The sequence below is a fragment of the Tyto alba genome, unplaced genomic scaffold, assembly GCF_018691265.1.
Source record: "Tyto alba isolate M040663 unplaced genomic scaffold, T.alba_DEE_v4.0 Super-Scaffold_20000042, whole genome shotgun sequence".
Classification (NCBI taxonomy): domain Eukaryota; kingdom Metazoa; phylum Chordata; class Aves; order Strigiformes; family Tytonidae; genus Tyto; species Tyto alba.
Window position 1 is genome coordinate 2,189,255 of NW_024881293.1, and position 19,360 is coordinate 2,208,614.

General features: G+C 48.5%; 3 protein-coding genes across 4 annotated transcripts; 1 reads left to right on the forward strand and 2 right to left on the reverse strand.

The window, feature by feature from the left end:
* Window positions 1-64: 64 nt before the first annotated feature.
* Window positions 65-11,996, reverse strand: EMC1 (ER membrane protein complex subunit 1). Of its 2 annotated transcripts, XM_042794884.1 has the most exons (24): window positions 11,845-11,996; window positions 11,563-11,687; window positions 11,219-11,284; window positions 10,986-11,079; window positions 10,399-10,527; window positions 10,119-10,245; window positions 9,604-9,753; window positions 9,075-9,242; window positions 8,395-8,466; window positions 7,726-7,785; window positions 7,362-7,484; window positions 7,033-7,129; window positions 6,213-6,329; window positions 5,845-5,853; window positions 5,071-5,270; window positions 4,688-4,837; window positions 3,946-4,107; window positions 3,529-3,648; window positions 3,160-3,297; window positions 2,627-2,800; window positions 2,253-2,463; window positions 1,942-2,026; window positions 1,341-1,470; window positions 65-1,117 (listed from the first exon to the last, which is right to left on the reverse strand). In XM_042794884.1, the coding sequence occupies exons 1-24, from the start codon at window positions 11,934-11,936 to the stop codon at window positions 938-940; spliced, it is 2,979 nt and encodes a 992-aa protein (XP_042650818.1). In that variant the 5' UTR covers window positions 11,937-11,996; the 3' UTR covers window positions 65-937. The 2 variants fall into 2 exon arrangements, with proteins under 2 accessions (XP_042650818.1, XP_032842514.2); XM_032986623.2 differs by lacking the exon at window positions 5,845-5,853.
* Window positions 11,997-12,072: 76 nt separating this feature from the next.
* Window positions 12,073-15,277, forward strand: MRTO4 (MRT4 homolog, ribosome maturation factor). Its single transcript, XM_032986624.2, has 8 exons — window positions 12,073-12,183; window positions 12,274-12,332; window positions 12,402-12,505; window positions 12,595-12,676; window positions 12,846-12,913; window positions 13,971-14,122; window positions 14,571-14,647; window positions 14,957-15,277. The coding sequence occupies exons 1-8, from the start codon at window positions 12,156-12,158 to the stop codon at window positions 15,101-15,103; spliced, it is 717 nt and encodes a 238-aa protein (XP_032842515.1). The 5' UTR covers window positions 12,073-12,155; the 3' UTR covers window positions 15,104-15,277.
* Window positions 15,278-15,525: 248 nt separating this feature from the next.
* AKR7A2 (aldo-keto reductase family 7 member A2) lies at window positions 15,526-19,316 on the reverse strand. Its single transcript, XM_042794885.1, has 7 exons — window positions 19,089-19,316; window positions 18,464-18,651; window positions 17,848-17,952; window positions 17,229-17,325; window positions 17,033-17,132; window positions 16,576-16,705; window positions 15,526-16,044 (listed from the first exon to the last, which is right to left on the reverse strand). Exons 1-7 carry the CDS (start codon window positions 19,285-19,287, stop codon window positions 15,883-15,885), a joined length of 981 nt encoding a protein of 326 aa, XP_042650819.1. The 5' UTR covers window positions 19,288-19,316; the 3' UTR covers window positions 15,526-15,882.
* Between the last annotated feature and the right edge of the window lie 44 nt (window positions 19,317-19,360).

Sequence of the window (19,360 nt, forward strand, 5' to 3'; positions counted from 1 at the left end):
TGCGAGCTCCTCGGGGTGAGGGCGTCAACGAGCCCGAAAAATGAGGGGGAAAAACCCAAAACAGTTACTGCTCCTCAGCGCTGGGCTTTTATTGAGGCGATCTGCACCGGGGGGAGGCGGCCGGTGGGGCGTGGCCTCTCCGGGGGGGGAACGACTCGCTCTGAAACTTGATTACGACAACTTCAGTCCACGTATGAAGAGTTAACAGCCGTTATCTGCCAGGGGGGTTCTTGACACCTTAACCCCATGTCATACACCAAATATGGGGAAATTAAAAAAAAAAACCAAAACAGGAATGAGCTAAAGTTATCATCCTAATAAATACAGAACATGGAGAGACTTTACATTCAACTTCCTCCTGCTCCCTCATTAAGCGATGAGGCTGTTTCCCACCAACATCCACCCAATTTCTAACCTTCTTCCTAACGAAATGACCCAACGTCTCCTCCTCTTCACTGGCCTCGCATACAGTAGCTCATGCGTTACTGAGTCTAGCATTCACAGTACAGCAGCCAACAACCCCTCAAATCCTCTCGCCAAGACGCTCATCATGGCCGGCGCTGAGGAAAAAGCGATCGAGCAGACACGCGTCCTTAGTATTATCTTCATTAATATCAGGGAGATGACGTGATGGCAGATTTTAGGGCTTTAACAGGTTTGGGAGAGTTCTTTTTTAGTCAGAGCAGACTGATACCTCTTTTCCATCTCTTCCATTTCTTCTCACTGGGACACATGCAGGCAGTGTATCGTTTCATTGTGCGAGCAGCTTTTCCTCCCAAGTATCTTCCAGCAAAAATGTAACACAGATGTTTGCATCCATCAGTCACGCAAGCTGGAATTTCTAACCAAACCCGGCGGCAATGCAGGCTGGCAGATCTTCAGCCAGTCTGAATCTCGGACACCTTCTCCAGCTTCAGCCTTCCCTTCACCCACAGCCTTACCGCCAGGCACGGTTCAGCAGCTTCACCTGAGCAAGTCTCTTTGTGATCATAGTAGCAAAAACCAGCCCAAAGAGGACGCTGCTTATCAGCACGTAGTCATAGTCATCTTTCAGGACATCAAACTGCTTCGACGGGTACACTCGGGTCTGGTAGATGTCCAGGCCATACGCAACAACCTAAAGAGAGGAGATTATGAGCTGGTAATGCAGCTTTGAGCATAAAACCCGATAAAAAAATGACTGACTTAGGTCTACAGTTCTGATTAAAAGAAGAAATGTTTAAGTGGTGAGCAGCCAGATGATGGGAAGTTGCAGAACATTGCTGGCACAGGCTACGGTATCATGCTGCTCCACCCCCAAACTCCACAGCCCTGCACTGAATCCTCCACCCTGTACTCACCAAACAGGTAGACTCTAGGCCGGAGGGGGCTGTATAAATCCCTCTCATTCGGGATATGGTTTGATTGTAGTTGATAAACCTCTCGGCATGGATCTGTACATCAGGGGAGTATGGAATCAGGTTCTCTTCTCTGAAAGGCATTTAAAGAGAAATGAAAACCCAATCAAACAGCACACGGAGGACATCATCTGCATTCCTCTGTCTGATTATCACAAGCTGACCTGAAAGAGCAAGTTTAGCAGCTTTTCCCACTGCAGATTCATTTGTGCTGCAGGATGAAAATCAGCAGTGCTGCAGCAGCCTCCTGAAAGGCTTTTGAAGTTTAAAAAGTAAGTGTCATTCTAAAAACTTCAGAGTTACTCAGACTGCTACTTCTTAGAATGCAGACAGGCTGGTTTTGCTAACCGTAAGACCTGCTACATTACAGACAGATTTATTCCATTGTCATAGACAGGGGACAAAGCAACCTCACTTAATTTCATGCAAGAATTGCCCTCAATCTGTCCAGGACAAGTTGTTCTACCTCATGTTACCATATTACACACAAAATCCATCCCTCTTCCAAGCTGCCCAGGAGCAGAGGTCATCACGCTTTGCTTACCTGCTTTGTTCCGTAGGGATCTCTGGGCGGCGAGGATCCAGCAGAGCCTTTGGAAGGGAGAGGATGGCCCCGGAGGGAAGCCCAACTGTGCATTAAAAGAAATGCATGTTAAAAATGGCCATTTTTGACAGCATTTTCTAACACCTAACATCACTGCTCCTCTTGGTGCTTATCCCTGAACTTGATGGGAGTCCAGGGCAGCCCACAGGCAGGATTTCTGGTAACAAAGTGCACTTCATTTGGTTTTCAGTGTGAAACCAGGCTTGTGCAGGTAGCATAAATGGATTCAGAAAACACCAGCATGTACTTACTGAGCAAGTGACGGCTGGTGATGCCACGCTCGGTGATGGTGGCCTCCATGGCACTGATAGCAGATGGGAAGATGTAAGATTGCTGGAGGACCTGAGGCAAAATTGGGCGGTCGAGGGAGCTGAAGGCTGTGGCATTGTATTGCTCTGTCCCCTCGTACAGCTCCAGCACAGTGAACTCGTTCCGACGTGCCTTCGTGTTCCAGTATTGGTACTGAAATGAGAAAAGATTTTTAGGAATACAAAGCAAGCAGAGTCGATAATACAGAGGTAGCAAAAAATCGCAGAGAACAGTCAGAAAGTCTTCTCCATACAGGATCAGCAACTGCCTCTACCTCTCAAACATGAAGAACGAGAGGAAAAGAGTAACTTCTTACCACCACCCAGTTCTCTGAATGAACCATGTGGACAGGTCCCTTCGCTTTCTTCTGTACTGATGAGTGGATAATCCTGCCTGTGACTCCATCAATCAGATATATTCCAATGAAAGTCCGCTCATGGTGCGTATCCGTGCTCTCTGTCACCACAGCAAGCAGGTTTGGATTCAAGGACTAGAGAAAAAGAAAAAACCCACAACTGACACCCCCACTTCAGTGCCACAGGCACCTCGTTTATCTGCATTTCATCTGGGACTACGCATATAATAAACGAAATAACTTATTAGCACAAATCACCTGAAAAAAATCAAGCAGCTATTTCCCCATCATCAGATGTTTGACTTAATTGCTGCATGAAAACATTTTATAAACGAACTCTCCACCAAAATTGGCATCTTCTGCAGAGGGTTATGGACACTGATGCACATACAGAAAAAATGGCACCGCAGGGCAGTTAATCTCAATGTAGTGCCTAGAAATGGTGCCGAGATCTTCCCATCAGATAACTCATCAACAAAAAGTTCCAACGGCACCTTGTAGAGAACACTGCGGTCTCCCATCACACGGCCCTGCGAGTGCACGTGCTCACTGGACCTCTTCCCTTTCACAGTCACTATCCTCTGTACTTCGGTGGGTATGATCACCTCCCAACTCTCCTCTGTTGTCAGGTCCTGCAAGAAAAAAAGCATGACATAGGAGGTTTTAACTTGTCCTCAGAAGACACCATCTCCACCAATAAGACACTGGGAGCTTCCTCTGCTTTTGAATTTTCTTAGATACATTTTGAGGGTGAACTGTTTCTATTCCAAGCAAAACTCCCTAAACCAGATGAAGATATCTACCATTATCCAGAGGACATTTAGGAAAATTATGTCACCTAGAATGTAATGAGTCTTCCATACCTTCTTCAGCCTGAATCCAGAGAGTTTTCCCTGCTCAGCATCAACTAGATAAAAAAAGATAGAATGGGCTATTTCTTCTAACTGGCGAAGAACATTTTTAGTTGCTGGGAAAGCTGTAACCTGGAAAAGAAGAATTGAACATAGGTTAAAAACCAGCAGACACACACAAAAGAAAAAAAAACAACCAACAACAAAAAAAAAACACACAAAAAAAAAACAAAACCAAAACCAAAACCAAAAAAAAAATCACAGAAAGATTATTTCAAACATGTCTATCAGGATGAGGTCTGTCTTACCAGAATAACCTCAGTTTTGTGTGAAATGTGACTCAACTGCATTTTTTTCATCTTGCTTGAAAAGTTAGGGGAATAATTAACCAGAACAAGAGAAAACCTGCCTCCAGATAAAGCAATTTACCTTGTACTCATCATCAATCAGGAGAAGTACTTTGGCATAGTCTTGATCCATAATAGGCAGAAGCAAAGTCTGAAGAATTGGACGCTTCAAAACAGGGGGAGCTACTTGACTTCTCTTCCCAAATATGGGGTTAAAGACATACAGAAAGCTTATTTTGGTTTCCTAAAAAAACAAACAAACAAGATGCAAAACTTCTTCAAAGGCAGAAGAGAACGCTGGGTTTCTACCTGTTACTTGCTGATGCTGACTATTAATCCCCTGGATTCAGCTACTCCATCCTCAAAATATTCTGTCGGGACATGCATATATTCTATCTCACATTTCTCTATCAAAACCATACTATGGTATAACACAGTGTTCATGGCTTTAAGGAAATCTTATCTGCCACCTGCTGAGGCAGTCTCAACACAATAATGTCTCCTCCTCCTTTACCTATGGAGCACAAAACAAAACATTCTGCAGCTAGCTAAAGGACAGCCACTGTCACCTAGCTAATGGAGAGCACACATGACCAGGGAAACTGGAAGAAACTCTTTCCTTTGTTTCCATAAAAGATTTCAAAATGAGCATCCTTAAATTTTTTAGGATTGTGTGTCTGCTTCCCTCCAGCTCTCAATCTCCTCCTGTCCCCAACATCAGTGATAACCAGATGATACCCAAAAAGATATTTTCTTCCACCCTTTCAAAGGGCAGACTTCCATGCTAAGCAGGTTCAATACAGGGATAGAAGAAGGGGACTCACCTTGTCCTTAACAAGCAAAGTGCATTGCGGAGGGTGTGGGAAATGGGCTGTTGTTCTTTGGACCATCAGCTTGAAGGAGGAGCCCGGTTTCACATTCCTGAGATACTGCTTCCACAGGATGGTGCCAGAACTGCTTTCAATACCAAAAAGCTGAGCAAAGAGACACAGTAGAGCCGAAGTTTAGAACAACACATCTCTCTCATTCAAGCACTGTATCTTTCGTCAGGATATGGCAAAGAAAGAAGAGCTCCAAAGCTACCACAAAACATTCTGTGCTTCTCCTCATAACATTCTGCCCAAAGCCTGGCTAAGAACAGGGGTGGGAATTCAGAGCTGAGACTCAGCCACAGTCTAGAAACAGATTCCTACCCTGGCTTCCTCACCTTTCCTGAAGCAGTGACCATCACCATCATTTTCTGGAGGTTGAATTCATCTCTGGCCAAATTGTCAATGTTAATCTCATTTTTAATCTGGCTCCGAGGTTTCCTGGCATCATAGAACATCTTCCAAAGATGGGCAGTCCAGGCTTGCAGCAGGATAATTTGGGAGGACAGCCGCTTCAGAAACATCCCCAGCAAACCATCTGCAAATAGACCAACAGTGATAACAAGAGGGAAAATACATTATGTCCCACTCCGTAATTGAAACTATGGTCTCAGCCAGTAGAAGAAATGTTGCCATGCATGAACCTATAATAATTCTTTTCCTCTGTCTCCCACTCCAGAACAGCAGTTATAGTTACCATTTCTATGATAGATTCTGGCATTTACCAACCTTTTCCCACTTCACAGTGGTATAGCTCATTCCAAAAGACGCTCTCATCAACTGAAAGCAAACCTTCTTGCAGAGTACATTATCTCTGCCCTTGTATTCCTTCTTTCTCACTGGCACACTCACAGCAAGTGCCCACCTAAAGCTTACCCACCTAAGGTCTGTATCTCCCTCTGCACTCACTACTCACAGCAAGAGGAGCCCCGGAAGTGAAAAAATACTTTGTTCTGCCCAATTGGGATTTATATTTAGCTTCTGAAAATAAGCAAAACACCAGACTTCAACTATGTTTCACCACTGAGGAAAGCAAGCAGAGAAGAGATCTAATTCCACTCAGAAACATTAGTCAGAAATACCAGAAAACACTGCATGCAGTCTGAGGTTACCTTGAATGGCTGCATCCAGGACAGCAAGAAAAAACAAAACAAAGCAAAAACAAAAGCTATTGCAAAGAAATTTTCCAGAAAGGGTCAAAGGGAAATGTTTAAGACAGATGGCCAAAATCCCTCCTACCACCACTGCCTGTTTTTTGAATATAACAATGTAATATGCTCATGCCACCTGCACTTGGCATCAGACCTCAAATTGTTAGAGAGAAGTGGGTTTATTTCTGCTCATTTTAATTGCCATCAGTGGAAATTTGAATCTAACTCTCAGCTCAGATGAAAGTGAAAACAATAAATATAATTTTTAAGGAAGAAAATCAAAAAAGGATCACATGCCTAGAGGTAATTCTATTAAGTCTATGGTTTACCTGCTTTCTTTCCAAATTCTCCCTCCAACTCAGCCTGGGCACCTGTCAGAGGTAGATCCACCATCTCCAAGCTTACCACTTCTGCTAGTGACTCCTCTCTACTCCACACAACTTTTCCTGGAAAGAAAAACAAGTAGAATATTCAAAAAACATGGGAACGGACTTTTAGAGGCAAAACCAGTATAGAAACATCGTCCAGTGGGCCCCTCAAATGCAAATCACTGTTCTTAATGAAACGCAAAATAGCATATATCTGTCTAGTATCATGTGATGAGCTATTTCAAAAAAGACAAATACTTTATGCAACTGAAGTCACTGTTGAAAAAAAAACCACAGGAACAGTAAAAGCAATCTGATGTTTTAAAAGGGTTATAGTCATTAAGTCTATTTAAAATCAGAGATACACAGTGCGAGCACTTGGATGCCTTTTAAACCCTGGAAAATTCATGTCACTGAGATGGAATTTCAACCCCTTCTGCAAATTAACATTTTTGCCATGAGGGTCTTTTCTGAGGAAACTTTGAGGAAGATCTACAACAGGACTTAAACTCTCATCCTACAAAAACAGTTTTGAAATCTGCAGAAAACCCATTAAACTAAAAGGTTCCAACTGCTACTGCAGAACTTTCTCAGATGAGATGTATTGTGAAAGAGTCTCCAGTATCTTTCACAGGAGTTAGAACAGTTAAATTCATTTTGACAGTTTCCAAAGAAAGCAATAATAAAATAATCATTTGGAATTTGGAATTTTCTTCTTGTTCTACAGTGACAAGGTGTGCACTGTTAAAAATGGAGTAAGCTAGCTGTTTGTGCCCGTTACCTGGCTGCTGGAGGAACACTAGCATATGGTCTTCTGTTTGCACCAAGGCTCGATAGCCCACAGAGTCATCCTTCTTCAGGAAAACTTGGATGTAGAGCTGGAAAAAAAGAGTAAGCAAAATAGTGGGGTTAATGATAACACCGTCTCCTCGGACAAAACAGGACTCTCAGGTGAACCAAGAGCAAACCGTCTCATTGCATGCAGTAATCCAGTGTGCCCACAGAATGCTTTCCACCTTGTCAGGGCTCTACCAATCCTGCCAAATCAGGCTAGGGAGGGCGTTGCACATCTGATAAACCACAGGACTGAAATGAACTCTTCACACTCACCTGCTGTGGCTTGGCACCACTCTGCTCCAGGTTAAAGGTAATTGTGGTATCCAACAATCTTTGTCCTGTTTCAACCAGGTAGAGATTAATATTGTAGGTTTGATTGGAACAGGTTAACGATTCCTACAACAGGGAGAAAATAGTTGAGTTAAACACACATGCCACACCACATTCTGCAGGATTTCGTATTCAGCAAGAACTGTGGCTTCAACGTATTTTTAGATTATATATTTATGGAGCTGCTACAAAACATCAGTCTCCAAAAAGATGGTGTAACACCTTTTTCATTCCATTCCTGCATGGAAAAGAGTAAAATGGACTGTCAAGAACTTCTACAGTTCTTGGGAAGAAGCGCACTTTATACCTGCTTCCAGGAATGCTCCAGAGTACTTCCAGCATGAAGACCATCGGAACTTCCAGGTTTCTGAAATGAGGATGTGGAGAGATAACATGGCTACAGACCCCAATAAGAGTACAAAAAACCCCTAGGTTTCTGAGTGTCTGGCAAGTCTCGGCTTGACTCTCAAAACAAGTAGGAAATAGTTTTGTTCTATTCAATTTCTGATAAAAATTAAACTTTGCTAAGTTTGGTACCCCTAAGAACTTTAGCCTTTTATAAATTAGTAAAGCCAATTCCTAGGTTATATACCCACAATACACAAGGCTGAGCCAGGCTGCACACAGGCCAGCATGCTTCACCATGCCACAGATAGCCTCAGCTGCATGTAATCAAGACCTGCTTGCATTACCATTGCCTTCATATGTCTGAGAAGTTTACTAAATCTTTCTCAAGTTACTACCCATCCCTGGGCCCGTGAATCACAGACTGGTTTGGGTCGGAAGGGACCTTAAAGATCAGCCAGTTCCAGTCCCCTGCCATGGGCAGGGACACCTTCCACCAGACCAGGCTGCTCAAAGCCCCATCCAACCTGGCCTTGAAGGCCTGTGAGGGAAAACACTCGTGGAACCCACTCCTAGTGCACATCCGTACTAGAGCTGGGCTGGTTACAGAGAACAGGCAAATTTTGCTAACCAGTTCACTCCTGCAGGTCAGGACAGCGGCCACAGTTTTCTCCCCAGTTGTTGCAAAACTCACCAGAGCTGCCTGAAACAAAAAAAGATAGCAGGAAGTCATAACACAAACATGAAAATCCCCAAACCCCACCAAAAACTACCTGTGTAGCAAATTAAGCCATACTGGAATTAAAAACAGATGATCTTTCACAGACAAGTTTGAAATTTCATTATTTCACCAAATAATAATAATAATAAAAAAAATTCTCTTATAAGACTGCCCTGGGACTGAAAACATTTCTCATAAAGATGTAAGCAGCTGACCTGCCACAGGCTTTTCAACTGTTACATCCAGCATCACTGAGCTTTGTAAAGCTTGTTTGCTTTTCAAAACCTGACAGAAGTACTGCTGCACCACTAGCCACTCAGACACGAATCTCTTTATCCACCTCAAAACCAGGAAACTACCCCAACGCTGACAGTTGTTGGCAACAAAGCACACCCACACTGATGTCTGGAAAGATTTCAGCAGCTATTATAAATGAAATCAAATGGTTTTCAAGTGTTGCAGCCAAGAGCACAATCGAGACGAGAAGCTCAGCAGCTTGTTCAGAACGCCTAGTACAGATGTGTGTGTTTGTTTTAAAGAATTTTAAGCTGCCAGTGGCCTGATTGCTTGAGTACATTTATCTTGGCTACCTGCTGGAAGTCCCGAAGGTGGCTGAGCAGCCCGTGCTTGTACTGTAGCAGAGAGAAGTTGCTTGGAGACAGCTGCAGGAAGAACTGAGTCCGTGAAGCACTGATTACATTGGGTTGAGTGGCCAATATCCTGGGCTGGAAGCCATCAGCAAACTCCAGGTCAAGTGACTGTGAAAGGGAGACAAGCATATGTGTCTGGAAGAACTTCTTCACTGAAACCAATACCTTCCTTTTGTCAGCAGCAGTATAATTTTATGCAGAAGTTCCCCATGTCAGGATAAACAAAGCAGAAACAAGGAGGCCTAGGGTCCCATTGGAGCAAAGCTCTGAAGACATCAATCCAGAGGGAACGATTAGACAGACAAAAAGTTTTCTCTCCCTTCCCTGAATTTATGGATTGTGCTCCACCTCAACACCTCTGCAATCATTCTGCAGTTTGCCAACAGAACCCCCTACACTGCCAGGCTCAGTCAGGCACCAAACCAGTTGGGCAAGGGATTTCCTACAGTGCTCTTTCAGCGCTTCCCACCTGCAGCGGGATCTGCTTCATCTCCTGCTCTGTCACCAAGGAGCAAACATAGAGCGACTGCGTGCCCATGTCCATGCACACCAGCACTGCCTCCCCCACCACGCTGCACACGCCGTTTAAGCTCTTCAGCCATGGGGCTGCAACTCTGATCTGCCAAGTGAGACATAAGCAAAGAGATTAAGTTGTCAACAGAACAAAATCTTCAAAGAACCACCTTGGTCACAACCAAGAATTTAAGTCAGAATTATTTTCACCCATGACCCCGGGATAAACTATCAGCCTGACATTTCTAGGATGGTCTTGACTAACAGATGCAAGTCTGACTTGGTTTTGCTTTCAGAGAACTCAGCAGTGAAATCCACTTACTGGCCCGCAGGCAATGCCACAGTGAAAGGGAAATTTATCTGTACTACAACAACAATTAATTACCCTGCACACCACACCACAGCCCATGTAGTTGGAAGTACATTTGTTAACATCAAATTCAGTATTTTGGAGCTGTAACTGAGCTCTACCTGTTTTCTAATTTCTCCATCTTCCACACTGAATGTTAAAATGTTCAAGTGGCTCTGGGGAACGATTCCAAGCACGTGGATCACTCCAGTCCCATGGGAATACAGTAACTGGTACTGAGTACTCTCACTGCAAGAGAAGCAGCAACCATGAAGCACTGTTTTACGACATTACTGTTTTCAGATGTTTTCAAAAGCATAAGGCAATTACAACATCCTTTCCTCTCTGAGGCAACAGGCTCCCTATCAAAAGTTTACATTTTCACTTAAAATATATTCTTACCTTTCTGGTAAGTGTTCCACCCATTTCTGGTGCCCATTTGAAAGGTAGTGAAGAGAGATGGCTGCCTTCTTCAGGACTGCGACATATTTTACCACGTCCTGTAGCCCCACCAAACTAGCCATCTGGAAGCTGAGCACAGGTCAGAGACAGTAAGTTACAGAATTTTTTTTCTTCTAGGAAAAAAAAACCCACTCTGTTGGAAGACCTTCTTCAAACACATCACACCAGTCTTGAAGCACAATTTATAGCCCACTTCATCTATCTTGGCTGATATCAAGAGAGAGCGCTAGACTAGAATCCAAACACTCCAAACCAAAGAAATGTTTAATACGTATATTTAAAGAGAAAATCTATCTACAAAAAAAATTTGTCTCTTCCTCTTACTGGTGTGCAAAGAAATAGAAACAGCATTAGATTTAACCACAAGGTTCAGGCATTCATAAAGAATTTTCCTAAATGTTACTTTGTAAACTTTATGTCTAACTAATCTTCCCCCATAATGCAAGTCCAAATAAGGCCAACAACCTTCTTTTTCCTTCCTACACCAAAACTACAAAGGGAAACATGGTGCAAACACAAAAGCCTACCTGCCAGTGTCCAGGGATGTCTCCCAGTTCAACCCACCGATGTTGGTCTCCCAGGAACGCAGAATACGTCCAGCATTGGACACGGTGATAGCATCTGCCCAGGAAATTAAGAAAAGTAGATGAACATAGAACTCGTATCCCAACGCAGATCAACAAGGCAAGTTCACCTTGTGGTCGAGATCCCACATACAAAGACCACTGCTACCCCCAGCACAGCACCTGCACGTTCTTACCCTGCCCGTGGATCAGCATCGCATCTATCGCCCCTTCGGAGGTTCCCTTGTCCACGTGGCGCCACACTGAAAGAAACAGTCAAGTGAGCACAAGATTTGTGCCCCCAAAGGCATTTCACTGTTATTATTTTTAAACATAGGCTCTTTATGGCTTCAAGGTTATGCAGAGAGCAGTCTGCCTGCCCTAAGCAACAGCTCTGGAACTGACCGCTGAATCCTCTCAGTCTGACCGAGCAGCATCACCAATATTACTTTATCAGTATGGAAACGTAACGCAGCTCCATCGGCACGATAGCCCCAGCACATGCAGCACACTCCCCGCAACAAAACTCCGCTTCACTCACGGATTTCGCCACTCCGGGAGTTCAGGGCGGCCACCACATTCTTCTCGGTGGCCACGATGAGTTTCTTCGAACCCTGCGAGGCCTCTAAGGAGGCGAATTTGAGCTTCCCCACATACTGCTGCCTCCTGGGAGAGGAGAAGTGAGCGGGGGTGAGAAGGGACAGCGGGGCGCCCGGCTGAGGGGGCGGGAGGGGACAGGCCCGAGGGGCAGCGGCAGGCAGCACGGCCTGCTTGCGAGAGGAGAACCCCAGCGCGGAGGGGAGGCCTTCCCCCCGGCACTCACCAGTCGAACTTGCCCACTTGATCCTCGTAGACGGCGGCCACCAGTGGCAGCAGCAGCAGCAGCAGCAGCAGCAGCCACGGCCTCGCCGCCATGGCAGCGGCCCGCCGCCCGGGTAGGGGAGGGCCTCAACGCTGTGGGGCTGCCCGCGCTCCCGCCTGCGCGAAAAAAAAAAAAAAAACAAACCACAAAACCCCGCAGCCGCGCGCCTGCACCACCAGGGTGGGAGGGGCTGCAGGCACCGCGCAGGGCAGCCTGCGAGCGCTCCCGGCAGCCCGCGCGGCGCGGCGGGGGCCTCGAAGCACGGCGCCGCCATGCCGAAGTCCAAGCGGGACCGTAAGGGTGAGCGCCCCGACCCCCCCCCCAAACCTCCCCCCGCTCCTCCGGTGTTATTCCCGCCCTAACGCGCCCTCTCCCCTCCGCTCCCTGCAGTCTCCCTTACGCGGACGCCCAGGAAGGGGCTGGAGGCCAAGCAGGCGCTGATTGCCGAGGTGAGTGTGGCGCGGCGCGGAGCCCCGGTTTCCCCATCCCCCTCCCCCGGTTAACCGGTGTCCTTCCAGCTGCGGCGCTGCGTGGACACCTACAAATACATCTTCGTCTTTTCCGTTGCCAACATGAGGAACAACAAGCTGAAGGACGTCCGAAACGCTTGGAAACACAGCAGGTGAGGCTGGGGCGGGGACGCCGCCCGCGGGGGGGGAACGTGGCCCGCGGGCTCACACCTTCCTGCTCTTCCTCGTCCCGCCGGGTCAGGATCTTCTTCGGGAAGAACAAAGTGATGATGGTGGCGCTGGGACGGGAGCCGAGCAGCGAGTATAAGGAGAATCTGCACAAGGTAAAGAGGTTGGGGTTTTGTTTTTGCGGCGTCCTAAAAGCTTCGCCCGTCCCGGAGCGAACGCCGGGTGGGATCCGACACCAGAGCTCCGGGTGTTCAGCAGAACTTTTGAACTGCCCGGGACAGAGCAGCAAGGGCTGAGCTCCCCCGCCGGGCTCTTCTCTTTCAGGTCAGCAGACGGCTGCGGGGGGAGGTCGGTCTCCTCTTCACCGACCGCACCAGGGATGAGGTGGATGCGTGAGTATGCGCCCGGCGGCCGTGGGAGGCTGAGCAGATTTTGTTTGTTTTTTTCTACTCGGGTTCTGCACTTGGTGATGTTTCCCTTAATGCCATCCAGAGGGGCCTGGGCAGGCTGGAGAGGGGGGCATGGGGAAACTTCATGGAGTTCAACAAGGCCAAGTGCAAGGTTCTGCCTGTGGGTTGGGGTAATCCCCAGCACAAATCCAGGCTGGGCGAGGGGTGGCTGGAGAGCAGCCCCAAGGAGAAGGATTTGAGGGTATTAGGGGATGGAAAACTGCCCGTGAGCCAGCACCGTGCGCTCGCAGCCCAGAACCCACCCGTGCCCTGGGCTGCAGCCAGAGCAGGGGGGGCAGCAGGGCCAGGGAGGGGATTCTCCCCCTCTGCTCTGCTCTGGGGAGACCCCCCTGCAGTGCTGGGGCCAGCTCGGGGGCCCCCAACAGCAGAAGGACACGGAGCTGCTCGAGCGGGGCCAGAGGAGGCCACGGAGATGCTGGGGGGGCTGGAGCAGCTCCCCTGGGGGGCCGGGCTGAGAGAGTTGGGGGGGGGTCAGCCTGGAGAAGAGAAGGCTCCGGGGAGCCCTTCGAGCGGCCTCCCAGGGCTTAAAGGGAGGGCAAGAAAGGTGGGGGGGACTCTGGATCAGGGGGTGGGGGTAGGACGAGGGGTAACGCTTTTAAACTGAAAGAGGGGAGATTTAGGTCAGATCTAAGGCAGAAATCCTTTCCTGTGCAGGCGGTGAGGCGCTGGCCCAGGGTGCCCAGAGCAGCTGTGGCTGCCCCCTCCCTGGAAGGGTTCAAGGCCAGGTTGGACGGGGCTGGGAGCCCCCTGGGCTGGGGGAAGGGGGCCCTGCCCAGGGCAGGGGAGGGACTGGGTGGGCTTTAAGGTCCCTTCCAACCCAAACCAGTCTGTGATTCTGTGATCTTATGAGGCTTTTTTGTTCGTCTTTCTCTGCCATCCCTGCAAGAGCAGGGAGGAGGTTACAGCAGGCGATGCCATAATCCCCATCTCAGCCAAGGGATGTTCCTGCTGCAGCTAAAGCTTTCGTTACCTGTCGCAGGTGGTTCTCCAAATTCAGAGAGGTGGACTTTGCCCGTGCAGGGAACAAGGCAACGTACGCAGTGAGCCTGGACACAGGGCCCCTGGAGCAGTTCCCCCACTCCATGGAGCCTCAGTTACGGCAGCTGGGATTGCCAACAGCTTTAAAGAAAGGTATGTGAAGCAGCCGAGAAGTTAAGCTTCATTTTCCATCTGCTCAGATAAGATCTCTTAAGGAGAGTACTAAATAATTGCGTAGAATTTAGTTTTGGAGAAAATCTGATGGACAACATTCTCCTTGTTTGGCTGGTGCTAGAACTCATTATATTTTTCTCATGCCATTCTTCCCAAACTGGTGTTGAAGGACGTGTGAAACAGCCAGCTCTCTTTTTCAGTGGAAACAACTATGCCTACCTAATCTAGCGTGTTGGTTTTCTGCTCAAAACCAGGTGTGGGGTTGTCTTTAGAGCTGATCCCACCCAGCTTCTTGGGGTGTAATATTTGCATGGAAAGGCATGCACTACAAAGGGCGGTGTTTTAGGGAGTCATAACCCTGCACCCCACGTTTTGGTGGGTTTATCTGGCGTCTGTGAGTCTATTCCAAGAGGTTTTGTTCCTGCAGGAGTGGTGACGTTACTTTCAGATTACGAAGTCTGCAAAGAAGGGGATGTTCTCACCCCTGAACAAGCCCGAGTCCTGGTGAGTAACATTGTAATGCAGCATCAGCGAGAGCCCTTATTTCCCCGATACAAAATAATTAACTGTTGGGTTTAATTGGGTGGGAGGTGCAAGTTCTCAGATGAAGGTGAGCAGTACTTCTGGGCATTGCTTAGTGAGGTGCAGCAAACATCCTAACGCTTTCCTGACATGAGTGCTAAACCCCTGCAGTTATTTTGGCTCCTGCTTTGCTGCAGTTCCCATCTGCGCATGGTCCTTCCTGTAAATGTTTTTTGTAGGCTGGCCACAGAGACAGGAAAGCAGGAATGACTGATTTGTGTCTTTTCCTAGAAACTCTTCGGCTACGAGATGGCGGAGTTTAAAGTCACCATCAAATTTCTATGGAATTCTGAGACGGGAGACTTCCAGAAGCTTGTGGGAGACTCAGTGGAGGAGGAGGAAGAGGAGGAGGATAATGATGACAGCAGTGAGGACTAGCAGCAGTCCTCATGTGTGGACACCAGACAGTTCTACTCTGTTTCAGAGACAAAAGAGGAGAATGTTTCTCTTCCCCATTTACACTGGGAGGACAAGGACCATCACTCAAATGTGTTCTTCAGAAAAGATGACCTAATGATGCTTTTTTAATATAAGTCTATATATAAAACTTCAGATGTTTGTCACTGCTGCCTGTTACTGTTTGACTACCTCAGGATCTGAGGCAATGCCACCTCAAACATGAAAGCTAGGCAGAAAGCGTGTAAATGTAAAGCAACTTAGACATAGCACCCCTGTCACAGGACAGTGGTGAGGGTTTGTTCTTCTGCGAAAAGCTTCGGAAGAAGTGCTTTAGCTCAGTGTTGCTGAGCACTGGCAAGGAGATTCCAGCCAGTTTATAGGTACAGTTAAGAGACAATGTCTGCATTAGAAAAAGGTTTTATTCTTGTACATCATTATTTGAGATCATATTAAAGCAGAACTGGGGTCTTCGCCCAGTTCTGTGTCCATTTTCCCCAATCAACTGCATCTTTAAATCGTAGTGTGTGCTCTGTAGGGCTCAAGGTTCATGAGGGGAGAAAGACTAAGGCACAGCCCAGCAGAACCTGTGCTCCCTCTGGTGGCGGATCCTACAAAGCTTCATTAGTACAAGAAAAAAATCTCAACCCATTTGCACATCGATCAAAGGGGCAGGATAGGTAAGTGCCTCTCCCGTGCTCAGAGAGACTCGTGCTCCATCACTCACCCCCACGACCCTCACTTTCTCCCTGCCCTGGTCTCTAGCGGAAATAGTTGGGGCAGTTGTGCGCAGTCAGGTTCCAGGCGTTATCGAACGCCTCCACAACAGGCGGGAGCAGGGGACCCTCTTCACTGTAGTCAAGGTTCTGCTCTAGCTGCTCCAAGGTGGACATCCCAATGATCACTGCATCTCCAAGAGAACCCTAGAAAGGGGGGAGTTGCTGAGCCTGAAAGAAACAGTTCACCTCCCACGCCACCGCAGACCAACCTTTAAATGTTCCTTTCCACTAAAGAACATCCAGCAACTCCTGGATATTTCAACAACTGACTCCATTAAGTTCTGTTCACAAGGCCAGAACATCTCCCAGGTCATGCCAACTCCTCAAAAGCTGCCAAATCCTACTTTATGAAGGGCTATGGGAACATTTTGGGAAGGGGGAGGAGTATAACCATTAATTTCCAAGTCCAATGAAAAGCAAAGTCCTCTTGCAGGGAAGCTGCCTGGGTGGGAAGCCAAGACCCCACTAATTGGCACTGAAAATTTACCGCTTCTTCCACCCCTCGAACACAGGACACCGCAGAGCTGACTCACTCCTACAGCCTGGCAGAGTCTGGACAGCAATATTCAGTTTGGAATGCCACAAGTCCACGGGACAGACGCCTCCCCAGTTGCGTGCTGCCTCAGCTGCCCGGTGCCGCGCGGGCTGCCGGCCACGGCCACGTCAAGCTCTTACCTGCAGTTTGGAGTGATTGTACAACCACCGCAAAGCGGCAGAGGTCAAGCTCGGCGCATTGGAACTGTAAGCATCTTTCAGAGCTCTTTCTACTAGGGCAATTCCTTCAAAATTGTGCTTCTTCCAGTACCTGCCAGAAGAGAAATCACTCTTACTGCCCTTGAAACCTCCAGTGAATTGTACATCTCTGTTCCAAGCAAGTACGAAAGGCTTTCAGGAAGCCTCATACAGGCCTTCATAGGCTGAGGGCTCCTGCAATCTCCCACTGCAAGTTGGAAGCTGAGCCTAAAAACCACTCTGCAAAGCTGAGTCACAAGCCACAGCCCCAGTCACATGCGCAGAAGTAATCACTGCACAAGCTTTGGTCGATTCTGCTTCCTCTCAGCCAATTATTAGTGGGTTTTTATGTAGCCATTCTTGCCCCGTCTCCCTGCTCTTCTATCAGCTCAAAACTTACCTGTCCCTGTAGGCTTGAGCCCAGTCATTCCCAAAAAATCTCCCAGTGGGCTGGCGTGTGTCTTTGTCCTCATACTTGTACTTGCCAGTCAGCAGCCCTCCTGCAAAGGGGCAGCAGCACGTTTGGGGATGGGCTGGCTCCTCCAGCCCTCATTTTGCACGGTTTTGTCTCATTCTCACCCTTTCCCTCCCCGTACCTGCAAGCGGGTTGTAGGCGTAGAACCGCAGTCCGTAGTACCTCAGGCAAGGGAAGAGCTCGGCTTCCACCTGGCGAGTGGTCGCATTGTACATACCCTGCACAACCACGAGGGAGGGAGACAAATTCAAACGCTAGCTCGTGGCAGTGAGCATCAGCACCTGGAACAGCCTTTTCCCCACCCTTCCCTGACAACCCTCCTATCCAGAAGAGCAGCTTCAGCTCACAAAAGGTTATTATCTGCTTAGGAACAGACTTTCTAAAGGGTTGCAAATAACACAAAAAACTTTTAAGTGTCACATCAAGGGAGTCACTGACTCAAGCAACAAACACGTACTCAGCTTTTCCCGAGAAGTGACCTCACGCAGCTAATCATGAGTGTCCTGGAAGGACTTCCCAAACTGCATCAGTTTCCTTTTCTGTGTTTATATCTGACACAGTGGGGGCTGGTCCAAGACTCGGGGCTCCCAGCCCCTTCCCCATAGTGACTGACTGTTGCTGTAAGGACACAGAGAACCATCCACATGCTGCTCCGATCTGATTCCTCGCACTCTTTCGGTTTGATTCATCTCAGCCTCCACAAAAGATGTGCCGGACCATGGCAAGCCCCTGTCCCTCACCTGGTACACAGTTGGCATCACCCAGTTGTTGTATTTGCAGATGGTGCAGATTTCTGCTACCTCCCACGCTGCATAGTTTGATAAACCAAGTTCTTTAAACTTTCCCTGCAGAGAAATAAAAGGGTGTTCAATTCCAGATTTTTAAAGTGCAGTTATTACTAGACAGTGCAAGATGCATATGGTGAAAAGGAGAGTTGCCAAATTTTAGTCGAGTTCTCTGCTCATCCCTGTCTACCTCTTCTAGATGACTGTGAATTATAAGACCTGACAAAAATATTTCCCCTGTTCTACGTTCAAATTAAATGGCACTATTAAATTAATGCAATTCAAGAATTCATCTCTACCCATTACCAGCACTAATCTTAACCTAGTCAGTTAACACTGCTGAAAGCAAAGTTCAGATGTTCTAATGTTTCCGAGAGCTGCTGAGAACAAAGTGCACCATGTGAACACGCAACGGAGCGTCCGGTGTTTGGCTTTGCCCTGGTCATCTGTGTTCCCTCTTCCTAGTGTTGCACAAACCCGGCGCTGCGGAAGGGCACAACAAGCAGCCCTGCTTTAAAAAGGTGGTGGGAGGGAATCAGGAGATGGTCTAGGCTTGGACTGCCCACTTTACTTCTTTGTGCAGCTCGTTGCAGGCACGCAGCGTCTCCTCCACCGGGGTCCCGTGGTCAGGAGCATGGAGGTAGAAAAGCTCCACACTCGTCCTCTTCAGCCTCTCCAGGGACGTGTCCAGCTGTGATCGCACGCTCTCAGGCTTCAGCGTCTTCCCATCCCAGGGATTGGCCTTGGTGGCGACTTCGACTGGCAGAGAGAAAGAATGAGCAGGGACATTTCAGCTTTGGGGAATGGAATGGGAATAAGGGACACGACACAAATGTTGCTTCAAGTGTTTCAGGGAAGGCCCCTCTCCTCGGGAATCATGTCTGGTTCCTTTCTCCTTAGGGATGGCAGGTCTGCCCTAGAAAGGTAGGCCCTCCTCCTCAAAGCCCAGGGGTCAGCACTAGCAGGGGAGTCCCTTCTCCTCAAGGACGGTGCCAGTCTGGCAGGGAAGACCCTTCTCCTCAGAGAACAGGCCTGGGGGAATGCCCTCCTCCTCAGGAAGGAGGACCCTTTTCCTCAGAGAACGGGCCCTGGGGGGAAAGCCCTCCTCTTCAGGGACGGTGTCAGCCTGGCAGGGAAGACCCTTCCCCTCAGGAGTGCCCCCTCTCCTCAGAGATCGCCCCCGGCCCCGGCCGTACCGGGCTCCGTGCCGCCAGCCAGCAGCGTGCCCAGGATGCGCTCGGACTCGCCACCCGCGTACATGTAAGCGGTGTCGAGGAGGCGGTATCCGCGCCGCAGGAAGGCGCGGAGCAGCGCGGCGCTCGCCTCGGGCCCGGCGCGCCGCCCCACCTCCATGGCGCCCAGCACCACCCCGGGCCGCGCTCCCCCCGCCGCCATCGCTGCCGCCGCCACTGCGCGTGCGCGCCCGGCGCGGACCGCGGGGAGAGCGCCCGCCCCCCCCCGCCGGGTG

Coding starts and splice junctions, on each gene's coding strand:
- EMC1 (XM_042794884.1), bottom strand. CDS start 11,936: ATGGCGGCGAGGCCGTGGCTGCTGCTGCTGCTGCTGCTGCTGCTGCCA. Junction 4,838..5,070: donor TGGTCACTGCTTCAGGAAAG/GTGAGGAAGCCA, acceptor CTCTTTGCTCAG/CTTTTTGGTATTGAAAGCAG. Junction 3,649..3,945: donor TGATTGATGATGAGTACAAG/GTAAATTGCTTT, acceptor CTTCTTTTCCAG/GTTACAGCTTTCCCAGCAAC.
- MRTO4 (XM_032986624.2), top strand. CDS start 12,156: ATGCCGAAGTCCAAGCGGGACCGTAAGG. Junction 12,184..12,273: donor GTCCAAGCGGGACCGTAAGG/GTGAGCGCCCCG, acceptor CGCTCCCTGCAG/TCTCCCTTACGCGGACGCCC. Junction 12,677..12,845: donor ATAAGGAGAATCTGCACAAG/GTAAAGAGGTTG, acceptor CTTCTCTTTCAG/GTCAGCAGACGGCTGCGGGG.
- AKR7A2 (XM_042794885.1), bottom strand. CDS start 19,287: ATGGCGGCGGGGGGAGCGCGGCCCGGGGTGGTGCTGGGCGCCATGGAG. Junction 18,652..19,088: donor GGCTGGCGGCACGGAGCCCG/GTACGGCCGGGG, acceptor TCTCTCTGCCAG/TCGAAGTCGCCACCAAGGCC. Junction 16,045..16,575: donor ACAATCACTCCAAACTGCAG/GTAAGAGCTTGA, acceptor CCCCCTTTCTAG/GGTTCTCTTGGAGATGCAGT.